The sequence below is a fragment of the Mustela nivalis genome (genome assembly GCF_964662115.1).
Source record: "Mustela nivalis genome assembly, chromosome: 7".
NCBI classification, from domain to species: Eukaryota; Metazoa; Chordata; class Mammalia; order Carnivora; family Mustelidae; genus Mustela; species Mustela nivalis.
The window spans coordinates 89,347,919-89,366,016 of NC_139026.1; the positions used below are offsets into that span (position 1 = coordinate 89,347,919).

Sequence of the window (18,098 nt, forward strand, 5' to 3'; positions counted from 1 at the left end):
TGAATTATTGACCTAGTATAGACCCACCTCAACCAAACCAAATACAATGAAGGACTTTTCTATTCCTTAGCAACTTATAAAAATAAGGCCCATAATATTGGAACAACATGTACTTCTTTTTAGTTGCTTTCTGTTTCATACCACCAGTATCTTCTTTTTTTTTTTTTTAAGATTTTATTTATTTATTTGACAGAGAGAGATCATAAGTAGGCAGAGAGGCAGGCAGAGAGAGGGAAACAGGCTCCTTACTGAGCAGAGAGCCCAATGCGGGACTCAATCCCAGGACCCTGATAATATGACCTGAGCTGAAGGCAGCGGCTTAACCCACTTTGAGCCACCCAGGCACCCCCACCAGTATCTTCTTACTTATCTGTGTGACTGTGATACAGCTCTCAGGCCTTCGGAATAAGATTGAAATTTTAGCTGCTTAATCTTGAAGAAATAAATATCTCTGCCCTGTTTTGAAAGACTTTTAAAGAAGATTCTTCATCGTTTCCGCTACTGCCCACTGCCACATACTCCTGTGTTTGTCCACATTCTGTATATAAGAAAATGAGGTGGGACCTTGAATTTGTTCTGATATACCATGGATCATATCTGGTGACTGAGCCAGGACCAGAATTCCTACTTTCTGATTTCCTGTCTGGTGCTCTTTTTGAACAGTCTTTCCCCCCACCCCTTTTCTTTACAATTTTATTTTAAGAAAGAGAGAAAAAGACCATGATCAGTGGGGAGGGGTACAAGGAGAGGGAGAAGCAGACTCCCTGCTGAGTAGGGATGCCTGCCATGGGGCTCAATCCCAGGACCCTGAGATCATGACCTGAGCCGACTGAGCCACCCAGGTGCCCCTGCACAGTCTTACAAGGAGAAAAGAATCAGGTTATGTTATGCAACTATAATTATTCCCATTTTAAAGACGAAAAAACTAAGATTCCAAGAGGTTAGGTATATTGTTTTGGTCATACTAGTAAGTAGTCTAACTTACTTAAGAGTAGTAATTATACAGCTGACTTCACACTTCAGAGCCAAGATTAGGATTTCTCTTGAATTTTAGTCAAATATTCCTCCCTTCAGAGGTAGCTGAGGGTTGAGATCACTCTTGAGGTCTGTGTGTCAGGGCACCGTGTCTGCCTCCCATCTATCCTGGTACACGGTCCTCCCTGGAGTGCTTTGTTGCCTTTTTCCTGTGGACAGCCTGATGTCTGGACATGCCCAGGAGAGCTTCACACAGAATCTGTTTTGACCCAAACATCGTGAACCCACCATTGTGTTTTCCTGTGTCTCCTATCACTGATGCCGCCATTGCAATTAAGAAAGCTACACACAGGTTCAAATTTTAACTGGTGGCTCATACTTAAGTCTCAAATTCAAGTAGGTTAGATAGTTTTTTAATTTTGCTTTCAATCTAGGACGGAAAAAAGGCCAGTAGTAGAGAACAGGACATACATGTGGTCCAGAGAAGGTGGATTTATAAATGGAAAGACAAACTGTAAATACTGGGTTGATAATAATTAACCTTTTCAACACATTGGTATTTCCAGAACTCCTGGGAAAATATTTATTGTATTTTCTCAGAACTTGGCTTTTAAGCTTTCCAGTAGTTCTCTGCCCAACCAAGAAATTTCCTCACCGTGATCTTCCTGTTTGTTTATTCAGTGAATATTTACTGAGTACCTGCCATGAGTTAGACAGTCTAGATAACAGTTGTGAATGAGACAGACATAAATTATTAATTATAAGCATGATAAATGCTGTAGAGGGAAGTATAAGCTGCTATTAAATTATTAATAATAATGGGGGAGGGAGAAGAATTGAAAGTCAGAAAAGGCTTTCTGAGGGAATTCCTATATTATTCAGCTGAGCCTGAAGAATGAGGAAGAGATAGACAGGTAGGACAGGGGAATGGAAGGAAGCATTCCAGGCAAAGGGAAGAGCATGTCTGAACCCGCAGAGGCAAGTAAGAGCTTGTCTCCTTTGAGGAGCTAAGCAGCAGTCAGGCTCAGGAGGGTACTTGCCAGAGGAAAAGAGCCACACACTGGAAAAGGAATTTCTTTTTCTTCTTAGAAATTATTGACTAAGAATTAATATTTCTGGAAAAAAATTATAATATTGCTGACCCATTGTTATTCCCATGGCATAAGAGAGAGAGTGGCCATGGTTCAAGGGTGGTGCTATAGGGAGGAGTAGAAGCCAGTAGCTAAGAGGGAGGCTGGGGGAGGTGGGGAGGGTTCTGAGGTGACTCTGATTCTGGGGCTTCTATCTTCTCAGGCCTGAAGACCATTGTGGGTGCCCTAATCCAGTCAGTGAAGAAGCTGTCAGATGTGATGATTCTGACAGTGTTCTGCCTGAGTGTTTTTGCTTTGATTGGACTGCAGCTGTTCATGGGCAATCTGCGAAACAAGTGTGTTGTGTGGCCCATAAACTTCAACGAGAGCTATCTGGAAAATGGCACCAAAGGCTTTGATTGGGAAGAATATATCAACAATAAAAGTAGGTGGCCCCTTCTCTGCAAGGGGCGAAAGACAAATCTGTCTCTAATTTACATGGTCTGAAGCCATCACTGGGCTTTGAAAAGTCGTTGGGGCCAGAGAGGAATCCAGGGCTACTGAAGCAGCCTGAGGAAGTTATTCCCTGTTCTTGGGGTAGGATTGCGTTCAGAAGCGCTCTCTGGGCTTTTTCTCTTCCTTTAAAACACAACATGGAACTTTGTAACTTTTTCACAGGCACCTAAACTTTTGTTTTCAAAATCAGGCTTAGGAGTTTGATAAAAATACCTTTTGCTTAGGAGTTTGATAAAAATACCTTGTAGTTGGGTTACCTCAGATGGTTCAGAATATGCCTCATAATCTTTCTTCATATTAGTAAGACCTTAGCAGTCAGTCCGGTGTGGGACATCAGGTAATCTCTAAGTAACCATTTGAGCCCCTTATATTGAAGGAGTTTTAATAATTTCATTTCAGGAACCACAGCACTTGAGTCTGCAGTAAGGAGCGTTTGGTATGGTAGTACTTCCAAAGAATAATGGGGAAGAGTTAGCAATATCACTACTCATCACCCTGGAGGAACTGAAGGCAGTTAAGTAGCCATAGGAAAGTGTTGCAAAGGTAATTTCAGGAACACATATAGGAAAAGGAAACGTGCCTTCTAATTAATACAGGACAATGTAATGTGGTCAGTGAGGGTTTTAGCTTATCTTTGGTAAAGAAGTTTTAAGGATAGAAGGCTAAGGTTGTATAGAGGAGTAATGTGTTCAGAAAACTCCCTTTCAGATCCCTTAGACTGAAGTACCAGAAACTAGCATATAGATTTGAAATACGAGTGGAGGTCAAGGGTCTGTGAAAAGACATTGCATTACAGCTGTGTGGGAGCATTTTTCATTTGTAAGTATATATAAGAAAATAATTAATGGGAAAGAATTCTTAACAGGTCTTACTCTGTCAGGAAAGATTTATATGAGCTAAAATCAATGACTGTTTCTGCCGGGGCTAGTTAGGAACAGTGTAACCTTATTCTCTCATTCAGTTAAATCTGCCTTATTTATTTCTTGCTCTTCAAACTTTTCTAGCAAATTTTTACACAGTTCCTGGCATGCTGGAACCTTTGCTCTGCGGGAACAGTTCTGATGCTGGGTAAGTAGCTCGCCTAATTATATTCTTCTTTAAAATAATGTGTCAGATGAAAATGGGGAGTATTTTCACTTTTCTTTGTGCTCGTGTAATAGATCCTAACTGGGTCTGACATATTGGTTGGCTCAGATTTTCTTCTTGTTTCATATTTGTCCATCCAAATTTGGCATTTCTCAAGTAGGTGAATGTGCCTGTAGTTTCAAGCCAAAATAAAAAATGTGAAAGGCTGAGGATAGAGTCTATAACACCAGATACCTTGCTTGTCTCTTGTAGACTCCCCTCATTCTGATTATAACATGATTAATAAAATATGAAGTACGGAAACTGTCTTCATGATGGATTAGTAGCAAGGAGGACCCAAAACATACCAGGCCTGATGGCATGGGAAGGGGACAGAATAGCAACATAATATATTTTTCCATTTTTAAAAAAGATTTTATTTATTTATTTATTTATTTATTTATTTATTTGATTGTGAGAGAGAGTGTGTGTGCCCACAAGCAGGGGGAGGGGGATGAAGCAGGCTCCCTGCTGAGCATGGACCAGAAGTGGGGCTAGATCCCCAGACCCTGGGGTCATGACCTGAGCTGAAGGCAGCCGCTTAAACAACTGAGACACCCAGGTGTCTCTTTTTTTCCCCATTTTTAAGAAATTGTGGTAAAATATGTAGAGCATAAGATTTAGTCTTACAACCATTTTTAAGTGTCCTGTTCAGTGTTGTAGAACCGTCACCACCATCCATCCACAGCACTTTCCATCTTCCCAAACTGGCACTGTACCCATTAAACGCTAACTTCCCATTTTCCCTTCCCCTCGCAGTCCCCTAGTGACCTCCATTCCAGTTTCTGTCTCTGATTTTGATTGCTCTAAGTGTGTCTTGTAAGTGGATCATGCAGGAATCGTCTTTTTGTGACTGGCCTCTTCCACTTTGCATGATGTCCTCATGGTTTACCATGTGACAGCATATATCAGAATTTCCTTCCTTTTAAGGCAGAATGACATTCCATTGTCTGTATATGCCACATTTGTTTATCTATTCATCTGTCAACAGACACTCATGTTTCTGCCATATCTTAGTTATTGTGAATAATGCTGCTATGAACACAAGTTTATAGCAACATAATGTGACTCTTGATTCTGCTACTTTTAGCTCTGAGACTTTTGGGAAGCCTTTCAACTTAGGTGAGCCTCAGTTTCTTCATCTATAAAATGGATTTAATATGTCTTGTTCTCACTTCCTCAAAGGGTTATTGTAATGATCCAATTAGATAACATACATGAAAGTGCTTTGTGAACAGAAAATTATATAAATGTAAGGGTGTCACTTTATCCAGAGTATATTGGTCCTCTAGGAATTAGTGGTTAGATCACAAGTAGGCAGAGAGGCAGGCAGAGAGAGAGAGGAGGAAGCAGGCTCCCCACTGAGCAGAGAGCCAATGCGGGGCTTGATCCCAGGACCCTGAAATCATGACCTGAGCCGAAGACAGAGGCTTTAACCCACTGAGCCACCCAGGTCCCCCTGTAGGAATTAGTGTTTTAAGATGAGTACGACAACTAGAATTCTGTTTAATTTCTCTATCAAAGTAGAGACTAGAAATTACATTAAAATAAATACCAGGTGAGTCTAAAAGCAGGAGAACTGATAAAACCAAAGTTACTGAAGTCCCCAGTATGACTTAGGTTGTCATTAAGGTTGACTATTAAGAAAACAGATATGATTAAGAGGAACTTCTAGCTGGCCAGAAGTTCCTGTCATTTGAGGTCTTAGCTAAGATGAATTTGGTTGAATTGCACATTGATGTGCATGTAGGACAGTGATTCTCAAATTTTGGCATGCATAAACATCACCTGGCATGCCTCTTTAAAATGCAGATTCGTGACTTCCATGTCCAGAGCTTTTTTTCCTGGGTCTGAGTAGGGCATAGGAATCAGCATTTTTAGGAGGCATGCCCAGTGATTCTGATCCTAGGGTCTTTTCAGAACGTCTTTTTTTTTTTTTTTTTTTTTTTTTTAATTGACCTGACTAGGAATGCCTCAGTGGCTTATGCAGCTGAGTGTCTGCCTTTGGCTCAGGTCTTGATCTCGGGGTCATGGGATCAAGTCCAGCATCCGGCTCCTTGCTTGGTAGGGAGCCTGCTCTCACTCTCCCTGTCACTCCCCCTGCTTGTGCTCTCTCTCTCTCCCTCTGGCAAATAAATAAAATCTTAAAAAAAATAAAAATAAAAAAGTTGACCTGAATACATCCTTTTTTCTTTCTTTTTTTTTCTTTTCCTTCCTTTCTTCCTTTCCTTTCCTTTCCTTTTCCTTTTCTTTTCCTTTTCTTTTCCTTCCTTCCCTTCCATTTCCTTCCTTCCTTCCTTCTCTGACTTTCTAGATGGTTACTTATTATCTCCACAGTGCTGGAGATGACTTAAATTTGATGATTGGGTGGAATTATATTGAAAAGCCCTGAACGTCCTTTCTTTTCTCAGGCAATGCCCAGAGGGATACCAGTGTATGAAAGCAGGAAGGAACCCCAACTACGGTTACACAAGCTTTGACACTTTCAGCTGGGCCTTCTTAGCATTATTTCGCCTTATGACCCAGGACTACTGGGAAAACTTATATCAGTTGGTAAGTAGTAAACAACTCTTCTTTTGATTGCTGCCTTTTATTTCTTTGGTGACGGAATTCACATGAGGGTTTGTGGGTTTGGAGACATTCTGTGTAAGAGACCGTCAGTGAAGATATTATATAGGATGGCAGGATGTCATTTCTCAGAGTCAGCCAGTTTACAAAATTATGTGAATTCTCCCAGCTCCTATCCCGGTTTCTTGAGTAACCAGTCACATATGGCCATAGAAGTTCACAGCCTTGACAGCCTTTTGCCTGGTCTGGGAATCTGCTATCTCTGTTTACTTCCTATTGTTCCAACAGACCACCTGCAGTATTTTTCTTCTCAGATTTTTGGCTGAGGGCATCTTTTTAAGGAATATCAATTAAGCATACTGTACAAGGCACTATACTAGACATAATAAAGATGAGATTTCTATCCACAAGGATCTCAACGTATCAACATTTGTGAGATCTGTAACACATCTGAACTAGTTCAGGTAGGTTGTAACAGATTAAAAAAAAGAAAGGTCTACCATTCTGTTGGGCTATCTTGGTGATTGTAGCAAGTTATTTAAATTTGCTGTTGGTGATGGAGAAGTAAGTCTAGGTGATTGCCAAGGGTCATCCAGCTTAGAAATTCCATGATAATTCATTGTTTTCTATTTGACTCTGTCTTTTGGTGATGCCAGTTTGAGAATGAGAAACATGTCTCGCTTAGGCATGAAGGACCTCTTGAAGGGAAGCTTCTAATTTTCAGAACCCATAAGGAATCCTTGCTTTCTGTTGGATAGCCTTGAGCTCTTAGGTTCCAGTCTTTCTCTTGAAATATTTGTGGTCGATGCTAAGTTCCATTAAATATTTTGATTAAAAGAATAACACTGAAAACTAAGTAATAGTGCGTCATGTATACATAACCTAAAACCCAAGTGTTCTTTGATGTCTGTTTGCTCACTACTAGTGAAGGGGATAGTCCTAGGATCTTCTTTTTCTCTACTGTTCTTTATGCCTCTTTAAAAATTCACCCTATTACAGAAGGATAAGGAAGGATGTCACTCAAGATGGGACTTTTTGTGACTTGGACATGATTCCTAAGATGGAATTTGTCTATAAAAGCTCTTTGAGGACCCGTAGATAAATGAGCTGAAGTCCTGTATTCTTTTCTTTATACTTGTTTTAGAACCAACTAACAAAGTCAAATATAATTCTTAGCTCAGAGCATTTTTTCCTTTAAAAAAAAAGGAATCAAGTATTTTTCCATGAAAGGAGTATATTTGGAGTATTTGGAAATGAAGATAATATTTTCTGTCACAATGAATGGGAGGTACTAGTGACATTTACTCTGAGTTGAGGACAGACAAAGCCATTTGGCCATTGGGACGCTAAGTGCTCTGCAGCATGAAGGCGCACCACGCAGTAAAGGACTGTTCTCAAAACGCAACGGTGCCCCTGCAGAGGATCATTATATTCTCCCACGAGTGGTTTTTCAGCCTGCTTCACTGGATGCACATGACTCAGAAAATTGTTTCTGTCTTTACAGACCTTACGAGCAGCTGGGAAAACATACATGATATTCTTCGTCTTGGTCATTTTTGTGGGTTCTTTCTATCTCGTGAACTTGATCTTGGCTGTGGTGGCCATGGCTTATGAAGAGCAGAATCAGGCAACACTGGAGGAGGCAGAGCAGAAAGAGGCTGAATTCAAAGCAATGTTGGAGCAACTTAAGAAGCAACAGGAAGAGGCACAGGTTGGGGATCAGTTCTTTGCTACAGTAACTTCCTGCCAGATCATGGTGACTAAGGCTCCATCTGACTGTCATTCTAGTTGATCTTTTTTAGGCACATGGTCAAATAGAAGTCATTAATCTGATTAAAATAACCCAAGTAACAACTTGCAGATGGTTGGTCCAGTTACTCCATTTGTCTTAGTGGCCCAATTGTTTGTTAATATGATCTCTAGTGTTCACTGCTCTGGTGGCTGTGGGACGACAAGTGGCCAGAGCAGGGTATATAGTGTCTCATGTAAGCACAGCCTTTTTGTTGCAGAAATCATTAGTATCTCCTTCAGAGATTCTCTGCAGTCATGAAAGTATTGGTTGTACTTGAAAAGAAGACACATGTAAAATGGTAACGTAAGATTTGAAAAACAGACTAGTGATCCCACCACCCTAACACTTTGCTGTCTGATCCTTATCCAGATATACAAGTGTTTTTATACTGTTGGGCCTGTAATGTATAATATAGTTTCACAGCATTCATCTGCAGAGTTGCCCAGAAGAAATCTTGTGGTACCAAGAATGCAGCTAAATTCTTGTGTGAGAAACTCAAGAGAATAAATCCCAGAGTTCTCATCACTGGTTTCTGCTGATTGCCTAAGACCACGTGCCACAACAGAGATTAGTGAGAAAATGGAGACGGCAGATCCTGGCCCTAGTCTCCTCTGCAGGCTGCTTTGCCTTCCTCCTTCCCTCTGTTTCCCCCATCTGTGGGAAAGGAAATGATCTGCACTAGTTGCTTGGCTTGGGGTGGGGGTGGGAGGCTCCAGTGAACTGCTTCTGACTGGCCTGTTACTGTGGCTCCTCCCCTAGGCCGCTGCCATGGCCACCTCTGCAGGCACTGTCTCAGAAGATGCCATCGAGGAAGAAGGTGAAGAAGGGGCAGGCTCTCCTCGCAGCTCCTCTGAAATATCAAAACTCAGTTCCAAGAGTGCCAAAGAAAGGCGTAACAGGAGGAAGAAGAGGAAGCAGAAGGAACTCTCTGAAGGAGAGGAAAAGGGGGATCCTGAGAAGGTGTTTAAGTCAGAGTCAGAAGATGGTATGAGGAGGAAAGGCTTTCGGCTGCCAGACAACAGAATAGGGAGGAAATTTTCCATCATGAATCAGGTAAACTCTTTGCACGGGATCAAATAAGCCTAAGAAATTCTGCTTTTCCTAATCTCACTTGATTCTCATATTCACCATTGGCTCTTCATTTTCGAGCCCCTTCCCTGCATCCTCTGGCCTACCTCTCCATAGAGGTAGGTGTTACAGGCGTGTTAGGATGGTCCTCACTCCAAGGCTGCCCCCCTCCCCAAGTCTGGCCCTTGGACCATGTGATTGCCTTTGGCAGACTTATTTCAGCCAGAAGATCCATGTCACTCCAGTGGGCCTTCCATTCTAAAACTTCAGGAAGCACCTTTCTCCTTAAAGCTCAGAACAGCAGAATTTAGCTTTCAAACATCTCCGCTTAAGAACTGCATATTAAAAAAAAAAAAAAGAGCTGCATATAATTGTAGGTTTAAAAAAAAGAGTCCTGAAACTCTTTAGGTCACCTTATTTGAGTGTGGCAAATTCTAGTAATTAATTATTCTAGGTATATGGTGTCATGCTGATAAATTAGCCTATGGTGGATTAAAGCCTCCAGTTGTAGCCAACTTTGATAAATGGGGAAACCAAGAGGAAGAGAGAGGAGAGGACTTATGGATAATTACTGAGCATTCTGTTACTATAAATATCACCACATAACACCTATTTTTGGATTTCAAAGAACACCACCGAAATCCAGTTCTTAGTCCATTTAATTCCCCATTTTAAGGAAATGCTAGAAAGTTTGTAAGGTATAGAGTAGATTACAGTTACCAGTTTTATGGTAGTGTACCCAGTGTCTCTTCTTATTCCCAAGAGATGCTTCTTTGTGCCTCTCCCTGGTATCTCTCACTTCCCAGTTCATTCTCTGCTAGTCCTGTTCACTTTATCACAGCAGAATCTCTCGTGTCATCCCCTTCCTTCTATCCTATTATTCCTATCTTAGTTGAGACCTTTGTATTTTTCATTCTACTGCAGTTAGCCACTGCATGTTTGTTTCTTCTGATCTTTCTCCTTCTCCTTCATGTTTTTTATACCGTTGACAGAGCGCTTCTTAGTAAAACAGAGCTCTCATTATTTACCCCCAAGAACTCATGGAGTGCCTGCCATGCACTGGGGATTGTGACGGGTCCTAGAGATTCATGGCGGTTCAAACACCATCGCTGTAGTGGAGTGGCCACTGAAATTTATTTCTGTAATAGCATCGATGGTTCTATATTGTTCCATAATTGCACTAGGCTGGAGTATTTTAGAGAGCACAGATCTAACACAACTAAATGGGAATTAGTCAGGTAATATATGCGTGTGTTGGTGAGGGAGCAGGAGGACAGAAGAAAGACATTCCAGATTTGGAAGAAAGTAACTTCCAGTGTGGACACCCCAAGCTCGAATCACACGTAGAGTGGTCTTTTAGACACACACATAGGCAAATGATGGCTTCTGTAAGAGGTCCTGAGGTGAGAGATGGTGGTTGGAACTGTTAGACTTGATGAGATACTCAAGGAGGTTATAGGAGGCAAAGAAAGGAATGGTGGGCTAGGGGCACAACCACGGACATCCATGGGCATTGGAGATGAAGCTCCTGCCGGAAACCAAATGAATGGTCATTAGAGGTCATTAGAAGTGCTGAGAACCAGTTCAGTGAAGCCCAGAGAGCACAAAGGTTGGAAAAGCAGGGGAGTGATCGGTGGATTGAAATTTAACAGAAATGCGTCATGAGCTCAGAATTGGAAATATGTGCTCGATTTGGCAATATAAGTCCTTGAGAACTTTAGAGACACATTTCAGTCCAGGAGAAGGATGGATACCATATGGAAGTGGAATGGGAAGTGAAGACAGTCAGTGTAGACTTCTCATACAGACTTCTTTAAAGAATATGGGGGAAATTATTTTTATAATCTAGGTGGGGAGCCCAGAAAGGGGAAGTAGAGGTAGAAAATGGAGTAGTACAGAAAAGAAATGGAGCACAGGCTTAGCAGATGTAAAAATAGATGTAGTCTTTAACAGGAAAGGGGCCCCTCGTCCCCAGATGTCAGGATTATAGGGGAGGGTGGGTGTGGTTAAGTTTGTAGGTAGGAGGTAGGAATTTGAGGAAGATGACACTGGACAGGATCTAGTGTACAGTAATATGGGAAGGGAGTGAGAGATTGAGTAGGAGGTTTAAAGAAAATATTGACAGTGTAGAATAGTTATCACGAAGAATGGGAGAGGGAATTACCTAATCAGATTCACTCTGTCTACTGGCCTCCTCAGACCCAGTCACCGCGCGCTGTCAGGCACCCTGCACTTACACCAGAATGAACTGCTAGATGCTTCTCATATACGAGGTTTGTTTCCTACCCTCAGTTTCGCTCCAGAAAGCCCCTCTCTAAGTTGCCCTACTTTTCTCTCTCTCTCAATGTCCACACCAAACCACCATATTCACTCTTCACATCCTTCTCTCAGAAAACCTTCCCAGTCTCCCCCATTCCACACTTCGTTGGACATTACCATTTTATCTTTCCATTATGTTTTATACATACCTTATATGTTGCTCTTTACTCTGCTTAGACTCGCATTCTTCCTCTCTTAGACAAAGTGCTCAAGGCAGGGCCTGCATATGGCTAGCATTCAGATATTTGTTGGACAAATGAAGGGGGGAGTTTTATAAATCTGATTTCACCCCTTCTGGGACTTCTTTGTGGCCTAGAACCAGTACTCCGTCTCACCTTCACCTCACCTTTCTCATAATTCAGCCTCTTTTGGGGAAAAGTGTGATTCAGCTTTGTTGTCATCCAACCCTTGTCTTGAGAGCCATCACTGAGCTAGTTAATGAATACCTTAGTGCAGTTATTGAATGGTCTCTGATTAATCTATAGGCTTTAGCACAGAGTTGCACTGATTGCTCCCTAGCTCAAAAAATAAAACTGGGCCTCTGAAATGTCCTGCTTTGCATGAAAATGTTCACTTCCTCTCATTTCTCCATCTGAAAAAATCTGTAGATTCCTAGAGGCCATGGCTGTCTGCCAAGACTTGCTGAGAAACCCCACATGGAAGTCATATTCTTTGTCCCAGGACTCTTCTGCCATTTCTCTGGTTTTATCTGGAAGAATGAGGAAACTGAGGCCCAGAGAGATTAACTAACTCATCTAAGGTCGTGTGGCTAGTAGATGTTAGAGTCCGGATTTGAACGAGGTCCTTTAGAATGTAGAGCTTGTACTCCTGAACACTATAGTTTGTAGCCACCCCTCCCCACTCACCTCCATACATACACCCCTCCCCACTCACCTCCACACGTACACCCCTCCCCAGTCACCTCCACATGTACACCCCTCCCCAATCACCTCCACACATACATGACTATCTCTTGTTGGCTCACCAGCGAACGTGGCTTCCATTTCCCATGGCCTGTTCAAGTGTATGTCCATTTCCTTTATGTCCATATCCTCAGAGAGCCCCTTAAGTCATCTGCCTCCCCCATCTCCTATTCAGTTCTCCATAAAATTACTACTATGGTTTTAGGGCTTAGGACAGTTCATGAAAAGTAAGTATTTTCAGTTTTTCATAGTATTTTAATTTTTCCAGTGCAGCATTTCTCAAGTTTTTTGATCTTAGGACCCCTTGCTATCCTCAAAAATTGAGGACCTTGGGGCACCTGGGTGGTGTGGTCGATTGACTGTCCAAAGTTTGGTTTCACCTCAGGTTGTGATCTCAGGGTCATGGGCTCGAGCCCTGTGTCCAGTTCAGCACGAAGTCTACTCAAGACTCTCTCTCTTGCTCGCTCCCCCTCTCTACCTCCCCCTTATATTTTCTTGCTTGTTCACTCTCTCTAAAAGGAATCAATCTTTTAAAAATAAATAAATAAAAATCCTTTGCTGTGTTAGCACCATAGATCTTTAACTCATGAATGATTTGTAGTATCCTGCATTGATCATCTGGGAAATACTGGTTCACTGAGTTACACAGATCTTCCAAGTACTGACACACCATATTAAAAAATTGCATAAATTATTATCATGACCAGCTCATCAGAGAGTCTAAATACTGTGAAACTGTCAGGCTCTCAGAGTCCACTCTATACTTATGAGAAAATTAAAGTGAGAAAGGCAGATATCATTTTAGTATTATTGTGAAATAGTTTTGACCTTTTGAGCCCCCTTAAAAGGATCACAGGACCCCCAGGAGTCCCTAGACCACACTTAGAGAATAACTGCTGTTTGGGGAAGAAAAAGTGAAGTGAAGAAAAAGTGAAATATGACATGACAGGGAACATTTAAATCACTAATTTATTGCATCCTAATCATCCCAGTCACTGTTAAGCCTTGTCCCAACAGATGGCTGACATGGGTGCCCTAAAATCCTCAGTTAGTTTTTCAGTGGGAAAATAGGAGGGCCACCTCCTCAAATCAAGAACACCCCGAGCTATTATCCCAAGCAAATGCCTGGACCTTGGGTAGTATATTTAGTGAGCTGTGATGTGCCTGCTTGAAAAGGACCAGAAGCTGGTGCACCTGGGTGGCTCAGTGGGTTAAGCCGCTGCCTTCGGCTCAGGTCATGATCCCAGGGTCCTGGGATCGAGTCCCGTATTGGGCTCTCTGCTCAGCAGGGAGCCTGCTTCCCTCTCTCTCTCTCTGCCTGCCTCTCTGTCTACTTGTAATCTCTGTCTGTCAAATAAACAAATAAAATCTTTGAAAAAATAATAAAATAAATAAATAAATAAAAATCTTAAAAAAAAAAAAAAAAGAAAGAAAAAGAAAAGGACCAGAAGCTCCTGATGGGTGAATGGCTAAGGTCCATGCATTTATAGCCTGGATCCCAGGAGCTAGTAGAGCCCAGGGTCCTGAGTCATCACTGAAACCCTCCAGCCCAGGCACGGTGAGACTGAGGAGAGGCTGGGGTGGCTAACTTCAGGATGTATTTCCTTGGAGAATAGACTAGAGTTGGATTGAATGCTGGGTCCAAGGAGAGGTGCAACAAATTCTTTTTTCCCCGCCCACACTTATCACAGGCAACCCTTTCGCCAAGAATGGAACAGGGGATTAAAGAATAATAGATTATTTTCTTTTAGCATTATTGTCTCAGGATCCTGATTTCTATGCATTTGTAGGTCACTGAATTGATCATTATCTTACTTATCACTTTCCTATCAGTTAGGAATAGATCTCATATAGTATATATTTCTGACTAGGCTGCAAGATGCAAGAAGCGGGAACCGTGCTGTATGTCTTCTTTATGACCCTGTCTACATCACTTACTACACACTAGGTATTTAATGATCATTTGTCAAGTAAATGAAACCTCTTTCCTAATGTGGAGACCTAATGTACTGTGTAGTGTCAGCAGCCAGCATTGGCTTAATGCAAAATCCAGGGAAGTGAACTATGAAAAGTGAGGCAGTGACCTAGTGCAGGTGTGGAGTAATGCCCAGGTGTGGGTGGCCAGTTTACAGCATATAATCTAAATACATGTTCATGAAATTGAACACTGCACCTACGATATACAAAGCCCTCCAGGAGATAAAAAGATGAATCAGACAGTGTGTCCTTAAAGAGCCTGTAGTTGGTTTAAAAGGGGAGCTAAAAGCAGGTATATAAAGAACTGTAGTTAAAAGTAGAGTGCAGGGACTCTGAAACAGAGGCTGGGGCTGTGGAAGGGTAGAGGAGGTTTACAGAGGAAGATGCTGAAGAGCTGGACCATGGACAGTGGTGAGGAGTTCCACAGCGGGAAGTGCAGAGCATACAGACCCGCAGGCAGTGTGGCTCAGTGATTGGGTCTCTGTAGGGAAAGAGTGAAAGATAAAATGGAAGAAGTTAGTTACAGTCAAAGCTGGGAGGATCTTGAAGGACATTTTTAGGACAATGATTGATGATATTAAGTGTGCTCATGGGATTTAGCAAAGGTACCCAAGAGTTCCTGAGTCTTGTCTTGTCCTGACCATATTTCTCCCTAGTGAGCCCTGCAAGGGAGATACAAAAGCCCAAGGCACTGTTACTAACATCTAACACAGAACCTCAGAACCTTACACTGAACTGAACACATGGGTAGAAGCTCAAAGATATTTCCTATCCCCCTACCCCGCCATCCAATCTTGGGATCTTACTGTATTTTTTTTTTAAAGATTTTATTTATTCATTTGTAAGAGAGAGAGACAGAAAGAGCACGAATGGGGTAGAGGCAGAGGGAGAGGGAGAAGCAGACTCCTCCCTGAGCTGGGAGCCTGACTTGGGGCTCAGTCACAGGACCTGGAGATCATGACCTGAGCCACCCAGGTGCCCCAAGGGATCTTATTGTCTTAATCATTGTTTTAATTTTCTGTGTATTATGATGCTTTGACATTTTAGGAGCCTTGTTAACTAGGGAGAGACTGCTCCTCCCAGTGCAAACTTAATTCCTAGACAGTGAACAACTTGTCTGAAAGTGTTCCTTTCATATACAAATCAACCAATCCAAACCCTCAGCCCCAGCTTTATCTAATGCTCACACATCAAGACACGCAAAACCATGGGGCACCTGGGTGGCTCAGTGGGTTAAGCCTCTGCCTTCGGCTCAGGTCATGGTCTCAGGGTCCTGGGATCGAGCCCCACATTGGGCTCTCTGCTCAGCAGGGAGTCTGCTTCCCTTCCTCTCTCTCTCTGCCTGCCTCTTTGTCTATTTGTGATCTCTGTCTGTCAAATACATAAATAAAATCTTTTTAAAAATTAATTAATTAATTAATTAAGTTGTCACCAAAAAAAAAAAAGACACACAAAACCAGTGTTTCCTCTGCCCTCAGTCACTCTAAGGGTCAGGTATTGGACAGCTAGGACCACTTCTATAAACCAGAGCCTGCTGAAATTACTCAAACCACCTGATCCTAAACTTGTCAGATATGCCTACTCTGCCTCAGCCATTCCTTCTGAGGAAACCATCATGCAGGCTCTGAACGATGCTTTTTCCCTGCTCCTTTTGCCTCCTAACCCTAGTACCTCCCCCATGAGGCCCTGCCTGGCATGGCATGGCATGCCACCTTCTTTTGAGAGCTATAAGTAATAAACTCTTCCAAAGGTAGCTGTCTCTGTGTCGATCACCTTACCATTTCTCATTAGAACAAAATAGGTACAATAGCAGGGTTTTGCCTTTGGCATAGCACATTGCCCTGAGGTATAAAAATTTAGGGGATGCCAGTCAAGGGACAATTGGAAACATTAGTGTCGGGGCACCTGGGTTGCTCAGTGGGTTAAGCCTCTGCCTTTAGTTCAGGTCATGATCTCAGGGGGCTGGGATCGAGCCCCATATCAGGCTCTCTGCTCAGCAGGGAGCCTACTTCCCTCTCTCCCTCTGCCTGCTTTTCTGCCTACTTGTGATCTCTCTCTCTCTGTCAAATAAATAAATAAAATCTTAAAAAAAAAAAAAAAAGAAAACATTAGTGTCTTTAAGTTTTCTTAAACCCAGGAAATTTAAATCCATTGTAAGGCTTTCCAAATTTACCTCTCTTATAATTAGGGCCTTTGGGGATTTTAAAATCAGGAGTGGGGTAGATGTCACTTGGATACGTATTAGTATATTTATTAAAAAAGAAAAATAAGTTCATAATTTCTCAATTAAAAGAAGTATGATTTGGCCAATTGCTTTGACAATGAGAACTGGCTTTGCTAACCTGTATCATATGGTAGACATTTTTGTAAATAAAATGAGCCGAATCTTTAGCTTTAAGGTTTTGGTGAAAATATCTTTAAAGCATGTAGTAAGATAAAATTATTTTATTAAAAAATTAATGTTGGAAAAAAATTTACAGTGGCAGTGATGTATTAAAATGAATGATATTTTGATTATTCCAACCATTTCTTTTGGGTTAAATAAGGTTCCTCTAAGTAAAAGAATAACCTCTTTAAGACTAACCCATATTTTTTTAGTAAATAAAAATGAAGCCTTTTTGGCATCCTCAGAAATCAAGAAATGGAATACTTCTAACAAATAGGTAACAAATCATTTGGCAGATTGGGTGGTTTGCAGTTCTTTGCTTTCAATAAAGTTGAAAGACTACCCAATATGATTGTCAGCCAGTAGATCATTAGGATAAATTTTGCTGATAACTTATTATGTGAATCTGGTATATCATTTGAAAGGAGATTGAAGAATTGAGTGACATTACTATAACCAAATTCTTCTGTTCCAAGATACTATTTATGTGAATAGAATTTCTCAGCACTTAAAATCTATATTAGATAGAGAAGGGAGAACTGATGTTGAGCCATTTTTGATTCTAATAATAATACTGTCTACAAATATTTCATCACCAAAAACACCAATTGGAAAAGAACTCATTAAGAGACACATTTTAATAAAATTTTCTTTTAAGCTTAGTAATGACTTATAAAATGTATAACATCTATATATATCTTGATCAATTTTATTAATAAGAATTATAATTAAAAAATAAATCTGAGAGAATTTTTTTAAAAATTCTAAGAGACTCATGGTCACAGAAAATTTTTTTTTAATTTTAAGTACTGTTTATTTATAACTTTTTATTGAAGAAAATTGTTGATCAAAGGTGATCAATAAAATATAGTAAAGCATAAAAATATACATTAGCATACAGTTCTCTAGAGAATGTGGAATTGGAAGTATGGGTTGAAAGAGAAAAAGAAATGGGGAGAAATTTGTGAGTGATAAATAAAAGTTTTATTTTAAAATGTCAGTGCAGGAGCCCCTGGGTGGCTCGGTCAGTTGAGCATCTACCTTCTGTTCAAGTCATGATCCTGGAGTCCAGGGATTGAGATCAAGCCCCACATCAGGCTCCGTGTTCTCTTCTCATCCTGCTTGTGCTCTCTCACCCTCTCTCTTATAATAATAATAATTAAAAAATAAATAAAATGTCAGTGTAGGGAGAACCTGGGTGTCTCAGTTGATTAAGCACTGACTCTTGATCTCAGCTCACGTCTTGATCTCAGGGTTGTGAGTTCAAGCCCCAAGTTGGGCTCCACACTGCTTGTGAAATGTACATAAATAAATAGTGCTGGGAATTTTATAATTTAAAAATAATTAAACTTTTGATGGGGGCACCTGGGTGGCTTTGT

General features: G+C 41.2%; 1 protein-coding gene across 6 annotated transcripts in view; it reads left to right on the forward strand.

The window, feature by feature from the left end:
• SCN8A (sodium voltage-gated channel alpha subunit 8) overlaps positions 1-18,098 on the forward strand; it is a 181,270-nt gene that overhangs the window by 97,959 nt on the left and 65,213 nt on the right. For all 6 annotated transcript variants that reach the window (XM_082741346.1, XM_082741347.1, XM_082741349.1 and 3 more), the window contains exons 7-11: positions 2,269-2,490; positions 3,566-3,629; positions 6,098-6,239; positions 7,759-7,965; positions 8,806-9,099. In XM_082741346.1, the coding sequence (XP_082597472.1) occupies positions 2,269-2,490; positions 3,566-3,629; positions 6,098-6,239; positions 7,759-7,965; positions 8,806-9,099 (929 nt within the window). The remainder of the gene's footprint in view (positions 1-2,268; positions 2,491-3,565; positions 3,630-6,097; positions 6,240-7,758; positions 7,966-8,805; positions 9,100-18,098) is intronic.